Source organism: Schistocerca americana, chromosome 1 (assembly GCF_021461395.2).
Source record: "Schistocerca americana isolate TAMUIC-IGC-003095 chromosome 1, iqSchAmer2.1, whole genome shotgun sequence".
NCBI classification, from domain to species: domain Eukaryota; kingdom Metazoa; phylum Arthropoda; class Insecta; order Orthoptera; family Acrididae; genus Schistocerca; species Schistocerca americana.
Window position 1 is genome coordinate 1,014,890,340 of NC_060119.1, and position 20,246 is coordinate 1,014,910,585.

General features: G+C 45.7%; 1 protein-coding gene across 1 annotated transcript in view; it reads left to right on the top strand.

The window, feature by feature from the left end:
• LOC124548900 overlaps nt 1-19,397 on the top strand; it is a 49,915-nt gene extending 30,518 nt beyond the window's left edge. The window contains exons 3-4 of the mRNA XM_047125202.1: nt 13,158-13,501; nt 19,189-19,397. Of these exons, the coding sequence (XP_046981158.1) occupies nt 13,158-13,501; nt 19,189-19,259 (415 nt within the window). The 3' untranslated portion in view covers nt 19,260-19,397. The remainder of the gene's footprint in view (nt 1-13,157; nt 13,502-19,188) is intronic.
• The last annotated feature ends 849 nt before the right edge of the window (nt 19,398-20,246 follow it).

The window sequence follows — 20,246 nt, forward strand, 5'->3', positions numbered from 1 at the left end:
ACTGTAGTACCCAAAGAGGGCGAGCTTACCATTACATCGTCTCAGGTCTGGAAGGAGATTGCAAACTTGGTATCATCTGTCTGTCGTGTTGGTAATTTCTCCAGCTACCTTTACTAGAAAAGGCTGGTCCTTGGAAAAAAATAACATAGAAAAAAACTGTCGCCATATTTCTATTGACGTCACAGAGATTTAAGTGACAGCTGTATCCAATTTCAAAGCCCAAAAAGAACAACACCTTAACCAATCAGCGAACTTCTTTGGTGCTAAAATTTCATTCACACTTTTGTCTATCTAGCTTCCCCATATCAAACGTGAACTTCACTCCGTCGAAAGTAAAATTCCGCCACTCTTTGCCAGATTCTAGCTTTCTCCGGTGACTCTTTCCTCACCAACGATATTTCAACAGTAGGTACAGCACCACATCAAAGTCAGTTTAGTTCCAAGGATTTCGCCGGCACTCTTATGACAGAGATAAATTCACAACTGATACCCATTCACTAATTATGGTTTTGATGGTATGTACCTATATGACGTAATTAGATTATTCTTCCATACTCTGTTTCATTTAACAATTAATACAGCAATAAATATAGTTCACTAACAAAAAGTAATAAACAGGATTGAATGTTCTAAGTTCTTGGGTATCTATATTGATGAAAACTTAAATTAGAAAAGCCATACAATAAGCTTGCAAAGTCCGCCTCCGGTAGCTGAGTTGACAGCCCGACGAAATCTCAATGCTTAGGGCCCGGGTTAGATTTCCGCCTTGGTCGGAGATTTTCTTCGCTCAGGGACTGGTTGTTGTATTGTCCTCATCATCATCATTTCATCCCCATCGACGCGCAAGTCGCCGAAGTGGCGTCATATCGAAAGACTTGCACCCGGCGAACAGTCTAGCCGACGGGAGGCCCTAGTCACACGACATTTATTTAACTTGCAAACTTGAGGTTCAGCTACCTTTATTATAAGAATAAATGGCAACCTTGGGTACATAGAAATCAATAAGCCTAGTTTAACATATGTTTCATTCATTAATGTCCTATGTGATAATATTTTGGTGTAACTCCTCACTTAGTCAAAAAGTATTCATTACAGAAAAGAAAGCAATTAAAATTGTATGTAAAGTTCACACTCTTAAAACAACTGGGAGCGTTAGACGCAGGCTCTAAGTACTTTTATTCACTCATGAAATTTGTGGTAAACAGTCTACTGCACATGCGACTCAATGTTTTCCCGTCGTATTTCTAACTTGCAAAATTCTCTGGTGTTAGCCTGGGTCGCGTCATAAGTTCTTCATGATATTTCGGTAGAAAGACTCGATGCCATCTTCAGCCTTTTTATTTATGACTGCTGTTCTGCTCTGTTCGGAGTTCTACATACGTTGGCTGTTAGCTCCTCCACTACTTTATTGCTGTCAATATTCGAATCGTGGCCGCTGTGATTGGTAGCAATGGTGTGGGTGGCGACGCCCAGCTGTGAACTGCCGTCTCCAGTTTCTCTCTTATTGTCATCGAGTGTGGACCTCATTGTATAGGAACGCTTTGCTATCTGGTCAGTGTAGGTTCCATCCCTGATTGGTTGTAGGCTGCTATATATGTTAATCAGACCATTTGAACCCCAATTTCAGTGCCTTCTCTAATCACACAAACGCAGAAGGAGAATGATTGGCTATTTACTAGGGTGTTCAGTAACTAATGCAACTCATTTTTTTCTGAGAACAGGTTGGTTTTATTCATGATTCTAATACACCATATTATTACCCACTCTTTTGGCTACATAAACCTATTTTTCGAGATAATCTTCGTTAATGGAACGGCCTTACACCACCTCACTGAAAGGACCCGCATGGTACCACACTGCTGATCGACGTCAAAGCCGAAGTCACGCTGCATCAGTAACCTCCCATTGCCCACGTACTGCTGCCCGCGCAGTACATCCTTCATTGGGCCAAACAGATGAAGGTCGGAAGGTGCGAGATTCGGGCTGTAGGGCGGATGAGGAAGAGTAGTAAAATGACGCTTTGTTAGTTTCTCTCTGGATGCGCCGACTTATGTGAGGCATTGCGTTGGCATGGAGGAGGAGAAGTTCGTTTGTATTGTTTTAGCGACGAACACGCTGAAGTCGTTTCTTCAATTTCGTGAGGATAGCACATTACACTCAGATCGGACTTGTTTGCGCGACCTTGTTGCGAAGATGACAGACGCTTCGCCTGAAGACTCATCGTGATCTGGTTCATTGCCAGGTCTCCATAGACATTCTGCAAGCGCCTACAAATATCTGTGATGCTCTGGTTTTCCGCCAAAGGAAATTTAATGACTGCTCTCTGCTTGGAACGCATCTCGATCACCGACGCCATTTTGAAGGCCATGTATAGCGCCGCCACCTGTCGGTACGTCATGAAACTATATGGGCTGAAGCGGGAATACTCCAGGATGTCCCACAACAAATTTCGCATTTTTTTTCAACCGAAACTGGTCCAGAAAAACAATATGTTGCATTATTTATTGAATGCTCTTCGTATTTTGGTTTTGTTGTAAACTATGCTATGGCCAGTTTTTATACTATGGTGGGCCACTGGTGATTTGGTGGTCTGGTGTGATTCAGTGTGGCGTCTATGTACAGTACATCGCACGCCTCTTCTAACGTGTTTACAGAGTTCGCAACATATACCATGTCACACTGGGCTTGTACTTGGTATCTGTGAATTGTGAACGCCGTGTACATTGTTTACTGAACCTAACAGTGTTAAGCTCTTAGGGAATGGGCGAAATACACATTTGAGGTTGTGACACTCCAAGATTTTGCTGACATTTCTGGAAGTAATGCCGGCAAAGGGATGCACACTACTGATTTGTGCTCTTCTTTTTCTTCCTGCTGTTTCCTAGGTAGAACCCGCCTAAACGAAGCCCTATCTGCTTTCCGAGACTAATAGAGATATTCACGGATACAATATTAGAAGGAAAAAAATTGTCTGTACTTCCCTCTACCGCACAATTAACTTTGGCATAAAAAGAAACACAATACTCAGCTATAAAACTCTTTGATAATTTGCCACTGAAATGCAGTGTCTGAAGCAACAGTAGTGTTCGACATTAAGATTAAAGCTGTTTCTCCTTACCAACTCATTCTATTTGATGTGAAAAACTTCAGTTTGACAAAAGATAAGCAAGACAATATATATACAGGGGATGAACGAAAATATGGAACCATCACAAACACAGTACATTACCACGCCTAATAAGTGTACGAAAACCGTAGTGTTCAAAGCATCTTCCAGACGTCTCCTCTATGGTTTCCAGGTAATCTCATACCATTCTTCCTGCAAAATAGCGGCAAGTGCAGGTAACGATGATGGAAGTGGATAGCGATGACACACCCTTTTCTTCAAACTAGACCACAAGGATCAACACTATTGAAATATGGTGACTGTCGTGCCCAAGGGAGATGCGATAATTCGTCCTCGTCTCCACAAAGTCAGTTTTGGACGATGCGAGCCGTGTGAACATCAGCCCAGTCGTCTTGATCACTACATCACCATTAGGAAACTAAAATTATGTCACGGGATGGACTTGATGAGACAAAATGGTCACCTAATCCTTGGTGGACATGCGGCCTTGCAGAGTAACCGTGAGGCCTAATCCCCGCCTGTTTCACTCTTGGGACTTTAATTTATTCATTACTTGAAACAGTGTGAAGCAAGACTTATCCGACCAAATTAGATTCTTCCGCTGCTCTACATTCCAGGTTTTATAGCTTGGTACCACGTTTTCCTGTTACGGGCACTTGCATGACTGATGTGTAGTTTTGGAATTCCAGCTCTTCAGCAATTCCCAGCTCTCTCCAGGTTGTTCTGGTACTGACAGGGTTCTTGAGTGCGACGTTCAGTTGTGCAGCGAGTTTTCCAGCTTTCGTCCTATTTTTCGTCAAAATCCTTCACGATTGCTATTCAGCCATTTTCGGCTGCGTGGTGATTATGCTTTCCCCGCATGTGGTATAAATCATCGATAGGGTGCCTCTTGAAACACCAAACACTTCGGCTCCCTTGGATACGGAATCACCCACCAAACGAGCACCGGCAACTTGCCCACGTTCATCTTCACTTATCTCCGACATAATCCGCTTCCAAGTACGCAGAACACTGTTATGACCGCAACTGATGCAACGTATTGAGTACATTGCAGAACTGCCGTTCGTGGTCAAATAGGTACCTGTAGGCATCGGTTGCATCTACATTTATATTCATGCATTGATTTCCTGTGTTATTTCCATAGTTTTGTCCAACCGTCCGACCGCTGTACCCTGATGTGGAACACTTTAAAGAAAGATTGGTGACTCTACTCTTTGTCTCTCTCTCCCTCTCTCTCTCTCTCTCTCTCTCTCTTTCTCTCTCTCTCTCTCTCTCTCTCTCTCTCTCTCTCTCTCTCTCTCTATATATATATATATATATATATATATATATATATATATATATATATATATTAGGGGAGTCACATAAGATGTAACACCCGTTTTATTTTCTGAACGGTTGGAGATATTGAAATGAGGTTTTCAACAATTGCTATTACGCTGAGGGGGCACGTAATGTTTTGTATGGATAATGCTGTGACCTGTGGTATCAACTGAAATATTGAAACAACTATGCTTCCTTTCTTTTATGAACCGTATATCCTTTTCATAACTGCGTTCAACAGCTCTTGAAAAGTCGGTTGCAGTGATATAGCGCTTGTTAGTATTGGCGTTGAAACCTTTCGTAAGAGATTCCGGGAAATGCATTAACATTGAAAACCAGTGCGGCCAAAGTCGGCTATTGCACCAAGCAGATTCCTCATCCCAGGCTCCGTAGTTATATGCAGCAAGACAGACTTACTCTAGTAACAAAGGAATGCCCCATCGAACCCTCCTCAGTTTTAATGGTAAGATGGGCCAGTCGATAGCCCGTCAAAAATTGAACACAAGTCAAGCATGAAAACAGAAAGAAGATGTAATGAACTGTGAAAAAAAGAAGCAAAAGAGAAACTGTGAACCATCCAAGCTCAAGATTCGCAACATCGAGCGAGCTGGAAGAGCAGTGTTGGACTGCGAAGGGGAAGATCTGTGAGCGAATCTCCATCGTATCTCTCTTTTTTCTCGCAAAATTGTGAGCTGTCCTTCCGGTCACTGACTACGTGTTCACTCCATTCAAATTTGTGTCTGTGTCGTGGTGTAAAGCCCGTTTGCAACAGCTAGGGTTAAGGAAGGTAGCTCCAGACGTACACTATGTGATCAAAAGGATCTGGACACCTGGCAGAAAATTACTTACAAGTTCAAGGCGCCCTCCACCAGCAATGCTGGAATTCAATATAGTGTTGGCTCACCCTTAGTCTTGATGAAGGCTTCCACTGTCGCAGGCATACGTTCAATCAGGTGCTGGAAGGTTTCTTGGGGAATAGCAGCCCATTCATCACGGAGTGCTACTCTAGGGAGAGGTATCGATGTCGGCCAGTGAGGCCTTGCACGAAGTCAGCGTTCAAAACATCCCATATATGTTCTATAGGATTCATGTCAGGAGTGTGTGCAGGCCAGGCAATTACAAGGATGTTATTGTCATGTAACCACTTCGCCAAAGGCCGTAAATTATGAACATGTGCTCTATTATGAACCTGATGCCATGGAACGTGTGTAGTTTGTAATGTACTATTGTGAAATATTGCAGTGGACAGTAAAATACGTTTGCAATGCCTACCTTTTTCGTCTTTTTTCTTGTGCTATATCTTTATGGCTGTATGTGCGTTCATCCCTCTCCGTACATGTATTGTTTGCATATGAAATAACCTTCCATTGTCCGCCCTGGTAGCTGAGTGGTTCAGTCTGCTTTCGGCTGCGGTGGGGCGAGGACGTCCGCTGCGCCTCGCCGTGCGCGACCGTGAGCGCTTGCTTGTGTTTACCTTCTCGCGGCGCGAGTTGTATTTGTTCCAAGTTCAGTGCGATTATGGCACACACATGGCGCCACGATACGATCAAAATTACTTTCCAACCAGATCACGCGCGTCCTCGAGCCTATGAAATAGAACAGTTCATACGCGACGATCTACGTTTAGATCCGGCGACTGTCGTCGGAATACATTTTTCTATAACGGCGAGCGTGGTTTATGTTAAAATGACCAGTGCAGAGGTCTGCGCGACAGTGGTTTCTAAATACTCGAACTCTCTCCGATTCAAACATGCTGACGGGCATATCGGTGCAGTGACGGTGGATCATGCAGGCATGGGCCTAAGGACTGTAAGAGTTTTTGAGCTCCCCTTCGAGGTCCCAGAGGAAGTTGTCAAGGACGCCTTCCGACCATATGGCAATGTTATCAGCCACGTTGCAGAAAAGTGGCAAACTTTCTCGACGTATAAGGTCTACAATGGTGTGCGCCAAATTAAACTTGAGCTCAAGAAACATGTGCCGTCCTATTTGAACATCGGTGGCTGCCGTGCAATCATCATGTACGACGGTCAACCGCGTACCTGTTCCGGATGTGGGCAGGAAGGCCATGTTCGATCGAGCTGCTTACAACGTAGAATTACGCAGATACCAGTGGGAGACTCCGCTTCCCCGACGGGGACGACAATCCTGCCCCTCACGTACGCTCAGACGACGATGCGCACCATAGTTGAGGACGAAACGGGCGATCAGACACATCCATCGACGCCGGAAGTACCACGGGAGGAAGAGGAAGGACCCTCGGTGCCAACCCATATGTCGCCCCCTCCACAGCAACAACAGCAGCAACAGTCCCACGGACTCCAGACGCAACATAACATTCAGAACGCGATGGACGTGGACGCGAACATTGTCCCGACCGCGGCTTTCCTAGCGGAAGGTGATACGACGCTGGATTGCCTCCCACATTCGGATACGGATGTCCACGTTCGAAAGCAACGTTCGCCCCGACGACGCAAGCGACGTCGGCGGACCCCGTCTGACGATTGCCTCCTACACACGGCCGGTCAAGAAGGTGACATCTCATCAGACAGCATGGATGCTGCGCCTGCTGAGGATCTAAGTGGTGTAGACGGTTCACTTGCCCATACTACGAGTGCCCAGTTACTTCTTGCACCACAAACGCGGCAGGTCGCGTCGATGGATGGCGATCCATCTACCTCTACCAAAGACGACGTACGTGAGAGAGATTTAGGTGCCGATCAGCCACACAGCATCGTGTTGCACCCACTGTGGTCGGACGATGTTGAGGAACTTCCTGACGAGGGCACGGGTGACAGGGGAGGGGGCGGCATTGGGGATGCCACTACTAGCGTGAAAGACTCATAATTTGTAACGGGTTTGGTGGGTCCGGCATCTCTTGCGGTTAGCTTTTATTGCCATGGCGTCTACCCTAGGTGAAGAGGCTAGGCAGCACACCTTTCGCCTTGCCACAATCAATATCAACGCGATAAGGGCACCACACAAACTGACAATGCTACATCGCATGCTTGATGCGGCGGACATCGACGTGGCCCTCTTACAGGAAGTATGTGTCGCTAGTTTCCCTGACTTCTACGGATATACCGCCCACATCTCCCACGCCTCTTCTACCGATTGTGGTGTGGCTGTTCTGCTACGGGACGGTTTGGCGGCTACGGACGTACTGTACCTACCGAGTGCAAGAGCCATGGCAGTAACTGTCAACGGTGTACGACTCATCAATGTATATGCCCCTTCAGGATCAGGGAGACGGAGAGATCGGGCCCGCTTTTTTTCGGAAGATATTACGCGTCTATTTATGGGCCACATAGACGATATGGTGATCGGAGGAGATTTTAACTGTACATTATCTCCATCTGATCAGCAGCCACATCACGTCCCGTGTGCGGAATTGGAAATGCTAGTGCGTGACCTCCACCTGATTGACACGTGGCGCCACATCCATGGCCCAGCTCCTGGTTACACCCATTATACAAGCCATTCATCAAGTCGGTTGGACAGGATTTACGTCACAAGCACCCTTTCGACGGCGACGAGAGGAGCAGAGCTCTGGCCCGCTGCATTCACCGACCACACAGCCTATATTTGCACCATTGCCCTCAAACCTGCACGTGTGTGGCGCAGTAGGCCTCCCTGGAAACTGAACGTCGCCCATCTGGACGAGCCGGCATGTAAAGGTGCTGTCGAAGAGTCGTGGAACGCGTCCTTACGGCGTCGTGGTCGGTACCGATCGACCCTCAGTTGGTGGATTGAGTGTGCGAAGCCTGCTCTTAGACGCACCTTCATGGCTTACGGCCGGGAAGCAGCGGCATGGAGGAGGAGCACGGAAAACTTTTATTACACCGTCCTACGGGAATGTCTTGCTATGGAGCCCTCACCTGACAGGCAGATCACAGTCAATCGCGCGAAAGCGCAGCTCGTCTCCTTAGCACGCCATCATTTACAAGGCGCTGTTATACGGTCGCGTGCTCCAGACATGATACAATCAGAAAGGCCATCTATGCACCACGTGCTCATAGAACGCAGGAGGCGCCGTAGGGCACTGGTAATCGACATGATAACCGACGACGGTCGACATGTGGTAGAACAAGCAGATATAGCAGAAGCCTTCTATGGGCATTACGCTCAACTTTATTCAGCAGTGCTCCCTGATATGGCGACGGTAGACACCGTTTCAGCACATGTCCACGGTACAGTTCCACCAGACATGGTACCGACTTTACTGGGAGAAGTGACAGAAGAGGAAGTGCTCCACGCCATTGGTAAAGGTGCTCCCCATAAATCACCAGGAATCGATGGGTTACCATTAGAGTTCTATCGAGCCTTTAAACAACTGTTGCTACCGTGTTTGATTGAAATTTGCCAGGAATTGATGTCCCCGGGTATAACATTGCCTGCACCATTCTTGGAAGGTCTGATTGTCCCCATCCATAAGCCGAAGGGACGGAATCCTGTCCGCGACTATCGTCCCTTAACGTTATTGAACAGCGACTTCAAGATCTTTTCGAGGCTGCTATCAGAACGTATTCGCGGCACACTATTGCACGTCTTGTCCGGCGATCAGACGTCCTTGGGGGGACCCAACAACATCAGAACTGCGTTATGTCGTTACAGAGATCTCATCTCCCTTGCACGGGTGAGACGTTTGCCGGCAGCCCTCGTGTCTATCGACTTTAGCCAGGCTTTTGACCGTGTGGGCCACACTTTCCTCAAGGCCGTTCTACGGCGCATGGAATACCCCGACCCCTTTATCACAGTGTTGACACGCCTACTACATGGTGCAACTTCTCGAGTTCTTGTCAATGGAAGACTGACGGCACCCATGCCGATCCGCCGATCAGTACGACAGGGATGTCCATTATCAACATTGTTATTTGCATTGGCCTTAGAACCCTTGTTGTGTGGTCTCCGAGACAGGCTCACTGGGATACAGTTCGGCGGCTCCATCTATCGCTGCACCGCATATGCGGATGATTTGATGATCGTCATACGAGGAGCTGACGATATGGCCGCAGCTTTGGACTGGATTGGAACCTACGGTACAGCTTCTGGTAGCCAAATCAACGTTGACAAGTCCGTCGCCTTGAGCATCGGGATTGGGCTACCGCAGGAACACATTGCCCCCTTACGCTTCAGTGATACTGTACGCTGCTTGGGCTTAGATTTCATGAACGACATGCGACGCGCGACGACGCTCAATTATCGACGCCTTCTTAACCAAATTAGGGCCGGAATTGCAAATCAGCGGTTGCGATCCCTCAACATCGTTCAGCGGGCGTATTATGCCAATGTATACCTTGCGTCCCGCATACCGCATGTCGCCCAAACGCTACCCATTCCGAAGCCCTTGGCTCGTAGCATTATGGCAGCGCTGGGATACTTCGTCACCACTGGTATGTTACTGAAGATCAGATACGTATCTCTTACCCTCCCCAAGGACAAAGGTGGTCTCGGCCTAGTTAACGTCCATGATAGGGCCATTGCCCTCTATGTCAGCTCACATTTATGTCTGCTGCGCCGTTGTCCTACGAGCCTCACGAGTCTGCTTCTGACGGCGCTACGTCCTGCTTCACTAAGAGCGCCGGTGCCACTACAGGACATCCCGGCGCCCCTCTTTTATATAGGACGTTTCTATTTAGAACAAAGTTATTGCAGTGTAGCGCTCACGACACCACAAATGGCCACAACTCGACGCCTATATCATGACATGCTGCAACGCCGCCCCCTAAATGTGGTCGAACTAAAATATCCTGACGTACGGTGGCGCGTGGTGTGGAAGACTGTACACGATGCCATGCTTGATTCCGATGTTGTTTCTCAATGGTACGTCGTCGTTAATGGGAAGCTCGTGACGCAAGAACGTCTCTACAATATCCACATGACAGAATCTCCCAATTGTGTGGGTTGTAATACAGTAGATTCTGACGAGCACCGCCTCAGCTGTGGAGAGGCGGAACCGGTTTGGCACCTAGTGCGGCAGATGCTGGCTTATCTCTTGCGAGTTAGGCCGGAGCATATATCTGCACGCACGTTATTGTTTCCGGATGAGACATTTTACCCCAAGACTCGAACCAACTCCGTCACCTGGATACGTGGACATGCCGTCCATTACCTCTGTCGTGACGGACACAAGGATTTCCTTGACTTCTGGCTCTATTTGCAAGAAAGACATCATGCTATTTCCGGGCATACCAGATATCGACAGTGCTTCGCAAACTACCTATGGAGTGCCTTTCACAGCCCGCCGTGTAGCTGGAATGTTCCAGGCAGTGGCAGATGAGGTCAGAACGAACTGCAAACGACCATATATTGAACAATCTTATCAGTGGGCGCAGTCGCTGGGAAGCCTCACTACGACGTGGTAGCTTTCTTTTCATGCTATTTATGTCTCATATCTTCGATGGCGTCTTCATTCTGTTTTAGTTTTCCAGGCTTGGTTAACTGTGACTGTTCGCACATTGTAAAATAAAATTAAAAAAAAAAAAAAAAAAAAAAAAAAAAAAAAAAAAACGTGGGTGGGAGACCTGCTTTCAAATCCAAATAAATACACAAGAACAAAATAAGAACCAAATTAACAACAAATAAAATTTAATAAAGTATTATACCCTTTCCTTTCTTCTTTTATTTTATTTTTTTTTATACAAAGTTCAGAGGCATATTTAATTTTTGTTCGTTGGCGGAACCTGAAGTGGCGGCGAACGGCCGTCCTAATTAGCTTCAGGATGAAAGTGGCGGTGGCACTAGCTTTGTTTTTGTTTTTAGGCTAGATAGGTTTTTGGGGGTAGTATGGGTGATAGGGGCCAACGCCTGAAGTGAAAGAGGTAATTTTCTTACTTTAAAAAAAAAAAAATGTCCTTGGTTCTAGTCTTTCTTCGAGTGAGAAGTTTAATTTAAAAAAAAAAAAAAAAAAAAAAAAAAAAAAAAAAAAAAAAAAAAAGTGGTCAGCGTGACAGACTGTCAATACTAAGGGCCCGGGTTCGATTCCCGGCTGGATCGGAGATTTTCTCCGCTCAGGGACTGGGTGTTGTGTTGTCCTAATCATCGTCATTTCATCCCCATCGACGCGCAGGTCGCCGAAGTGGCGTCAAATCGAAAGACCTGCACCAGGCGAACGGTCTACCCGACTGGAGGCCCTAGCCACGCGACATTTCCATTTTTTTACCTTCCATTTGCATATTTCAAATTTTTTCGGTTCATCACCATTTTTGAAGCAAAAAATATTTGCCATGACTTGTGCAACGATCCTCGTGTTTCTCGAATTCTTTGCCGGAGGGGTTCTTCCTAAAAATTAACAAGCATTATGTCATTGTACTTGTCTTTTCAAGTGCTTTCGGGTGCCGTTGGAAAGGTGTATCATCCTATTTGAAAGAATCATTTTTGCTTCAATATCTCCGTCGATACAAAAATTGTTACATACCAAAGTCTGTAGTCTAAACCGTACTACCATTTGCCGAACACCTCGTTTCGATATCTGGAACCTTTAATGAAATAAATGAGCTTTTAAATCTTACGTGACTGACTATATATATATATATATATATATATATATATATATATATATATATATATAGATAGAGAGAGAGAGAGAGAGAGAGAGAGAGAGAGAGAGAGTGAGATGGCAATATTTTGTTAAACTGAAACGTTCCACCAACTGCGACATAATCGCGTACACAAACAGTGATCCAATACTGTCGAATGTCTTTTTCCAGTCTCTGATCACAATATCAATTCTTTAGAGGATGATCGGTTTCAGTCCGTAATGACCATCCTCAGATCTAAAATATATAAATATATACATCTAGTGAGCAGTGTGTCTTTCAACATAAAACAGCGATATGTATCACAATATACTGTCATACAACCAGGGAAATGTACAGGTAAAATATGGTATAACGTACCTTTCTTACACCATGTCCTAAAGTGATAGGGCCATAATGGGATCGTCAAAACATATAAATACAATCAGCACAGCATCGTCACATAGATCTAAAATAAGGTGTAGAATAGGCCACATCGTCCACATTGTGAGTATTGCAACTGGCTATTGAAGTACAGTAGCAACCAGAAACCTGTTTGCCTACATCCTCCCTAGATGTCGCTTCTGTGGGCTTACTTAGACGTAGTCATCATTTACGCAAAAAACATAATCTGATGCACGTAGCAGACTTATTAAAATTGATAACTATCATAGGAAACAATTGTGATACATTAAGAGATGAATGCAGTTACCCACATAAAATTAAATAAAGGTTTCTGGTTGCTACAGTACTTCAGTAGCCAGTTGCAATAATCACTCTGTGGACGATGTGCCCTATTCTACACCTTATTTTAGATCTATGTGACGATGCCGTGCTGATTATATTTATATGTTTTGACGATGCCATTATGGCCTTATCACTTTAGGGCATTGTGTAAAAAAGGTACGTTATACCATATTTTATCTGTACATTTCCCTGGTTGTACGACAGTATATTGTGATACATATTGCTGTTTTATGTTGAAAGACACACTGCTCACTAGATGTCTATATTTATACATTTTAGATCTGAGGATGGTCGTTAAAGACTGAAACCGGTCATCGTCTAAAGAATTGATATTGCGATCAGAGACTGGAATAAAAAACATCTGAAATGTTCCACACCACAATGTTTGTCGGGAATATGATCTATAGAACGTAGACATGACTAACTAATTAGCAATTTGCCTCCAGACACATGTTCGGAGGCGGCTGGCGAGGAAACGAGCTGTGGCGCGACAGGTGGCACCCTAGGGAGTGGGGGCGTCCACCGTTCTTCCACCCCTCACGTTGGCCGCCGCGTCCGCCTCCGCCGCTGACGCCGCCCCCGCCACTAGACGCGGATAGCCCCTTCGTACCTTTCGACGATGCTGAGCCCTCCAGCAGCCCTTCCACCACCACGACGACGACCGCTGGTGGGACGACGCGCCGAGGGTGTGACTGCCCAGTCACCAGCGAGTTCAACCCAGTCTGTGGCACCGACTTGGTTTCCTACCCAAACCCAGGTCGCCTGCACTGCGCCAGAGACTGCGGAAAGCGTAAGTCTGCCACCACCACTTCTAGACCCACATTCTCTCCACAAAATGAATTAATAATACGTGAGACTTCATTTAGGCAGCCCTTACCACTCCATCCTCTGTCGATGCATTCTGACCTTATGCCCTAGGCTTATGGTAATGTTACAATTGTGCTAACAGAGTGATGCCATATTATTTAGGTACTGCGAGAAGACAAGGTCTTTTAACGGTAGGTAAGCTGAATATCAGCGCTACACCCGCGTTTTATTCTCTGTAGATAGAAAGTAGCAGAACATTATGTCGAAACTAGTTATTACATAAAAGTCGACGGCGTCAAGAGTTTTTCATCTATTTCATCTTTTACGGGATCCGTTGTTAAGAAGTGGCGGAAATTAGTCCAGAAAAGGACTAAATGAAGCGGAATAGTGACTTCAACCGTATAGTTCTGTGAATCCAGAATCTCTTTTGTTCAGCTCTGAAGAGAACGCGAAGACGTCTTTCTTCGACGATTCTGGATCTCTGAGGGGGCTGTGTGTTTGATCAGTTAGAGGTATTAACCTCTTTGGACCCAGTTAAAGTCTTGAGCTACACTCCTGGAAATGGAAAAAAGAACACATTGACACCGGTGTGTCAGACCCACCATACTTGCTCCGGACACTGCGAGAGGGCTGTACAAGCAATGATCACACGCACGGCACAGCGGACACACCAGGAGCCGCGGTGTTGGCCGTCGAATGGCGCTAGCTGCGCAGCATTTGTGCACCGCCGCCGTCAGTGTCAGCCAGTTTGCCGTGGCATACGGAGCTCCATCGCAGTCTTTAACACTGGTAGCATGCCGCGACAGCGTGGACGTGAACCGTATGTGCAGTTGACGGACTTTGAGCGAGGGCGTATAGTGGGCATGCGGGAGGCCGGGTGGACGTACCGCCGAATTGCTCAACACGTGGGGCGTGAGGTCTCCACAGTACATCGATGTTGTCGCCAGTGGTCGGCGGAAGGTGCACGTGCCCGTCGACCTGGGACCGGACCGCAGCGACGCACGGATGCACGCCAAGACCGTAGAATCCTACGCAGTGCCGTAGGGGACCGCACCGCCACTTCCCAGCAAATTAGGGACACTGTTGCTCCTGGGGTATCGGCGAGGACCATTCGCAACCGTCTCCATGAAGCTGGGCTACGGTCCCGCACACCGTTAGGCCGTCTTCCGCTCACGCCCCAACATCGTGCAGCCCGCCTCCAGTGGTGTCGCGACAGGCGTGAATGGAGGGACGAATGGAGACGTGTCGTCTTCAGCGATGAGAGTCGCTTCTGCCTTGGTGCCAATGATGGTCGTATGCGTGTTTGGCGCCGTGCAGGTGAGCGCCACAATCAGGACTGCATACGACCGAGGCACACAGGGCCAACACCCGGCATCATGGTGTGGGGAGCGATCTCCTACACTGGCCGTACACCACTGGTGATCGTCGAGGGGACACTGAATAGTGCACGGTACATCCAAACCGTCATCGAACCCATCGTTCTACCATTCCTAGACCGGCAAGGGAACTTGCTGTTCCAACAGGACAATGCACGTCTGCATGTATCCCGTGCCACCCAACGTGCTCTAGAAGGTGTAAGTCAACTACCCTGGCCAGCAAGATCTCCGGAACTGTCCACCATTGAGCATGTTTGGGATTGGATGAAGCGTCATCTCACGCGGTCTGCACGTCCAGCATGAACGCTGGTCCAACTGAGGCGCCAGGTGGAAATGGCATGGCAAGCCGTTCCACAGGACCACATCCAGCATCTCTACGATCGTCTCCATGGGAGAATAGCAGCCTGCATTGCTGCGAAAGGTGGATATACACTGTACTAGTGCCGACATTGTGCATGCTCTGTTGCCTGTGTCTATGTGCCTGTGGTTCTGTCAGTGTGATCATGTGATGTATCTGACCCCAGGAATGAGTCAATAAAGTTTCCCCTTCCTGGGACAATGAATTCACGGTGTTCTTATTTCAATTTCCAGGAGTGTATTTGCACCTGATGCTCCATGCATCGTGAACGGATCCACTGGTTTAAAGGCAATGGTCAGTGAGACTGTCTCAGTTTGTTAACTGATTCGGAGAGGACCGAACTACGCAAGCTACCTAATGATGTTTGGCGGAAGGTACTTTTTGTACCACTATCTGAGCCCTCCAACCCTGTTCCATTCGCGAATAGCGCATAGGAATAATGATTGTCGGTAATCCTTTGTACTGGCTCTAATTTCTTGAATTTTCTCCTGATGGTCATTACGCGAGAGGTATGTGGGGGGAGGGGGGGGGGGGGGGGGGGGGGGAGAGTAATATGTTGTCCGACTCTTCCCGGAAAGTGCTCTCTCTAAATTTCAATAATAAATCTCTCCGTGATGCACAACGCCTCTCTTGCAACGTCTGCCAATAGAGTTTGTTGAGCATCTCCGTAACGCCCTCGTGCCGACTAAACCATCCCGTGACGAAACGTGCCGTTCTTTGTTGGATCTTATCTCCTCTATCACTCCTGTCTTGTAGGGATTCCAGACAGATGAACAATACTCAAGAAGTGGTCGAACAAATGCCTTATAAACCACTTCCTCAGTGCATGAGTAACATTTCCTTAAGATTCTTCCTATGGATCTGAGTCTGGCATCTCATTTTCCCACTATTTGTTTTATGTGGTCTCCCTTAATAGTTATTCCTAGATATTTTTTGAGATACTGTTTTCAGCGGTTTGTCATCAATAGCGTAGCTATACAGTAGTGGATGCGCAGTATGTCACATTGATTTACGTTCAAGGTCAGCTGCCAAAGACTGCAACATTCATCAGTTCTGTGGAGGCCATTATGCAAATCGTTACTATCTTCTTGGTGTTGCTACTTTGTTACTGACAGCTGCATAATCTGCGAACAGCTTTAGAGAGCATCCGACGCTTTCTATTAGATCATTTACACATATTGCAAACAGTAACGGCCCTATCAGACTTCCTTGGGGTACTCCGGAAACTACCTTTACGGCTGTTTGAGAGTGACGTGTTGAGTTCTGTCTGCATGAACAGTCGCAAATGTGTTCAGATATTCGATGAGCTCGTATTTTTCCCACTAAATGAGAGTGCGGGACGGTGTCAAATGCCTTGCTGAAGTCAAGGAACACGACATCAACCTGGGTGCTATTGTCTACGGCGCTATGGATCTCTTGTAGGAACAGAGCGAGCTGAATTTCGCAGGATTTCTGCTTGCGAAATCAGTGTTGATTTTTATAGAGGAGATTTTTCTTCTCCAAGAACGTCGTAATTCTACAACAGATTGACGTCAACGATACTGGTCTATAACTGTGTGCATCTGGTTCAGAACCGTTCTTAAAAACGGGAATAACATGCGCTTTCTTCCAGTCGCAAGGCACCCTTCGTTGCTCAAGCGATATACGATAGATTACTGCTGGAACAGGTGCAAGTTCTTTTGCCTAATCTTTGTAGAATCTTATAGATATCTCATCTGGTACTGGCCGGAGGAGAAAGAATTTCTACTGCTGTACGCCCGGAAAACAAGAGATCATTTTCAGATAGGTGTTTTTGCTTGACAGAATACTATTACGAGTACGATCACACTTATTTAACCGTCAAACCACTGTACTGTTCTACATATTATTGTGACGGTAAGTGGGATCACCAGTGCGAGGTTGAGAGGCGTGCGCAACAACTACATTCCAAGGAAAGCAGTTTCCTATTAAATACAGAAATGTACATATTTAGAACAAAACACATTCAAGGAAGGAAACCGTAGTTTTCCTTAAAATTTTATTACCATAATGCATGATGACTCCAACGGACAGTCATTAAAAAACACAAGAGAGCTCCACTTACGTCGGTGGTGAATTTACAAAAACTTAAATTCTCTGGGACTGCAGCGTTTAAATATCCTGTGAGGACATTGGATGTGCAATAAGCCAAAACGCTGCTGTATTCAAAGGCTTTTTATTAACATATTATTATCTGGCGCTATAAGCTTATTTCGGCACCATGGCCATTGTCAAGCTGTCTGCAAGCACATGGAGCTGTTAGTGCATACATGTATGTCTGTTTATAACCAATAGCAATTTTGCATATATCTGTTGTAGTAGTTACCTATATAACACATTGTTAACGCCGTCGGTGTGTGATATACTGCTGCATATCGTAGAAGTAGCGCAGACGAAATTTTTATTCTCTAGATAATAATGTCGCAGCAGTGGAGTTTGTTGATAAGCAATATTCGCTAATACCTATTTGACATATTCCGTAAATTTGACAGCTTCAATTGACAGCATAGTCAACGATGTTATGTGGTTACGTAGTTGGCTTATTCGTCTATGGAGCTGTGTGCGGTATTAGTAAATTCTGTCTGATGTTCGCTGGTGTTGTCTTTGCCTGTAAATTTGTTTTACTCGTTATCGTTTACTACAATTCCAATAAAGCTGTCAATATAATTTATTGAAATTATAGAATATGATAACAGACAAAACAAATTACCTTCTTACGCTTCGATGTACTTCATAGTTCATGGCCGATGAAGAGCATAAGCATCCAGATTTTATGAAGTTACATTTAAAAATACATTATAATGAATTTTACTCACCATAAAACTCTGTAACTGAAGAATTAACAATATATTTTAAATATCTTTATTATATTGTACAGCACTTAAATACTTATTACTCATAATATTTACAAACGCTGCGCAAAACATAACCTCACGTCTCACAGCTACAAAAACAGTAGAGAATGGCGGAAATTGCTTATAGTGGTTTCAAGTGCACATTCCTTCATATGATGCTAAAATCAATCACTAGACTGAAACACCCAGCGGGAAAATCTTACATTCTTACGTACATTACCCTCTAGGCACAACGCTCTACCCTCCCAGTATTTGTGTCACCAAAAACCATATGAAGGTTCACCTGGAGATGATGGGTAGGAAACTCTTAGAAACGTTGCGAAACGGCGACACCACGACTGAGTTGGAAACTCGTCGAAACGTTGTGACAAGATGACACAACGACTTCAGGTGAACCTGAAGACGATCCCTGGGAAACTCGTAGGAACGTTGCGACAATACGGCACTACAACTGAGTGGGAAAATGGTCGAAAAACTGCGAAAAGACGACACCACGATTTCAGGCGAAACTGAAGACAATAAATAGGAAAATCTTCGAAACGTTGAAACAAGACGACGTCAAAACTTCAGGCGAAACTGATCATGACGAGCAGAAAACCCATCTAAATGTTGTGACAGTTCAGTGCTACTACTTAAGGGGAACCTGAAGATGACGACAAGGAAACTCGTAGAAACACTGCGACAAGAAGATGCCTAAATTTGAGGCGAACCTGAAGATGAGGCGGAGGAAACTCATCGAAACGTTGCGACAAAATGACGCCACTGCTTCAGGCGTAGCGGAAGGTAAGGAGTAGGAAACTTGTCGAAATGTTGCGGCGGGACGATGCCACGACTTCAGGCGAATCTGAATATGACGTGTAGAAAATTAATTGAAACGTTGCGAAGAGGTGTCGCCACGAACGGGCTGATAACCAGAGAAGATTTGATCGCTTAAATCTGTCGAGAAAACCTGCATTCCCACGTAGTGTCACAATTACTCGCATTACGTGATGGCTGTTGCCGATGCAAATTATTTGTAAGTAGGAGATTACAGAGATGACTGAAAGGTTTTGTTTGTTTTCAGGTGTGGAGATCTACCACATGGGTAACTGCGTGACGACGTCCACAGCACAGCCGAGAGGCGCCGGCGGGTAGCCGTACGTACCATGCGTCGTAGGCGCTGCGGAGGCGCCAAGTCGCGCAGCGCGACCCACACCAGAGGCTGCAAGACCTGGTCGCAGCAAAAATTTGCCTGCTCTGTATTTATAATAGAAAATACAATGTAATAATTCACTGTGTGCTTCTTACTTGCACTCTACAAAAAAAAATCTTCCTTTTCATTTGTATTTAAATTTCTTTAAACATGATTTATAACTAATCTTAGCAAACAATGGAATGTTGAAAGGTGCAAGGAATCTACGAGGGTTATGTAAGCGAAACGAACTTAAAGGCAATATTACAGAAAGGAAAGGGGAAGTGAATGAAGTTGAAATGGGTGATATGACACTTATACATGTCTTTGACAGGCCAGTGAAAGACCCAAGTCGGAATAAGACTCTTGCAGTAGACGACATTCCATCAGAATTACGAAGATCCTTGGGAGAATACGCAATAACAAAACTGTTGCATCTGATATGCAAGGTATATGAGATCGGCGAAATGCAGCCAGACTTCAAGATGAATGCAGTAATTCTTCTTCAAAGAATACAGGTGCTGACAGGTGCGATTATTACCGAACCGTCAGTTTAATAAGTCATAGATGAAGAATATTGATATGAATTATTTGCAGAAGAATGGAAAAAGCTGGTAGGAGCCGATCTCATGTAAGAGCAGTTCAGATTCTGGAGAACATAGGAACTCGCGAGCCAATACTGACCCTATGACTAACCCCAGAAGTCAATGCAGGCTTGCAGGTCGGTTTTTGCATTATTGCTGATATTTTTCATGGACATTAGGCCGTAGTCCAAAGCATAGTTCTCTGTCTAACGTTTCGTCTTCCTTGGCTAGATATATGATCAAGGGTTTTAATGGCTCAGATAGCGGTTGCAGACTCAAACAAGCTCTGCAAACAGAGAATTATGCCTTGCACTACGCCCTAGTGCCCATAAAACAAATAACTGCAACAACTTAGTAGGTAAGTTG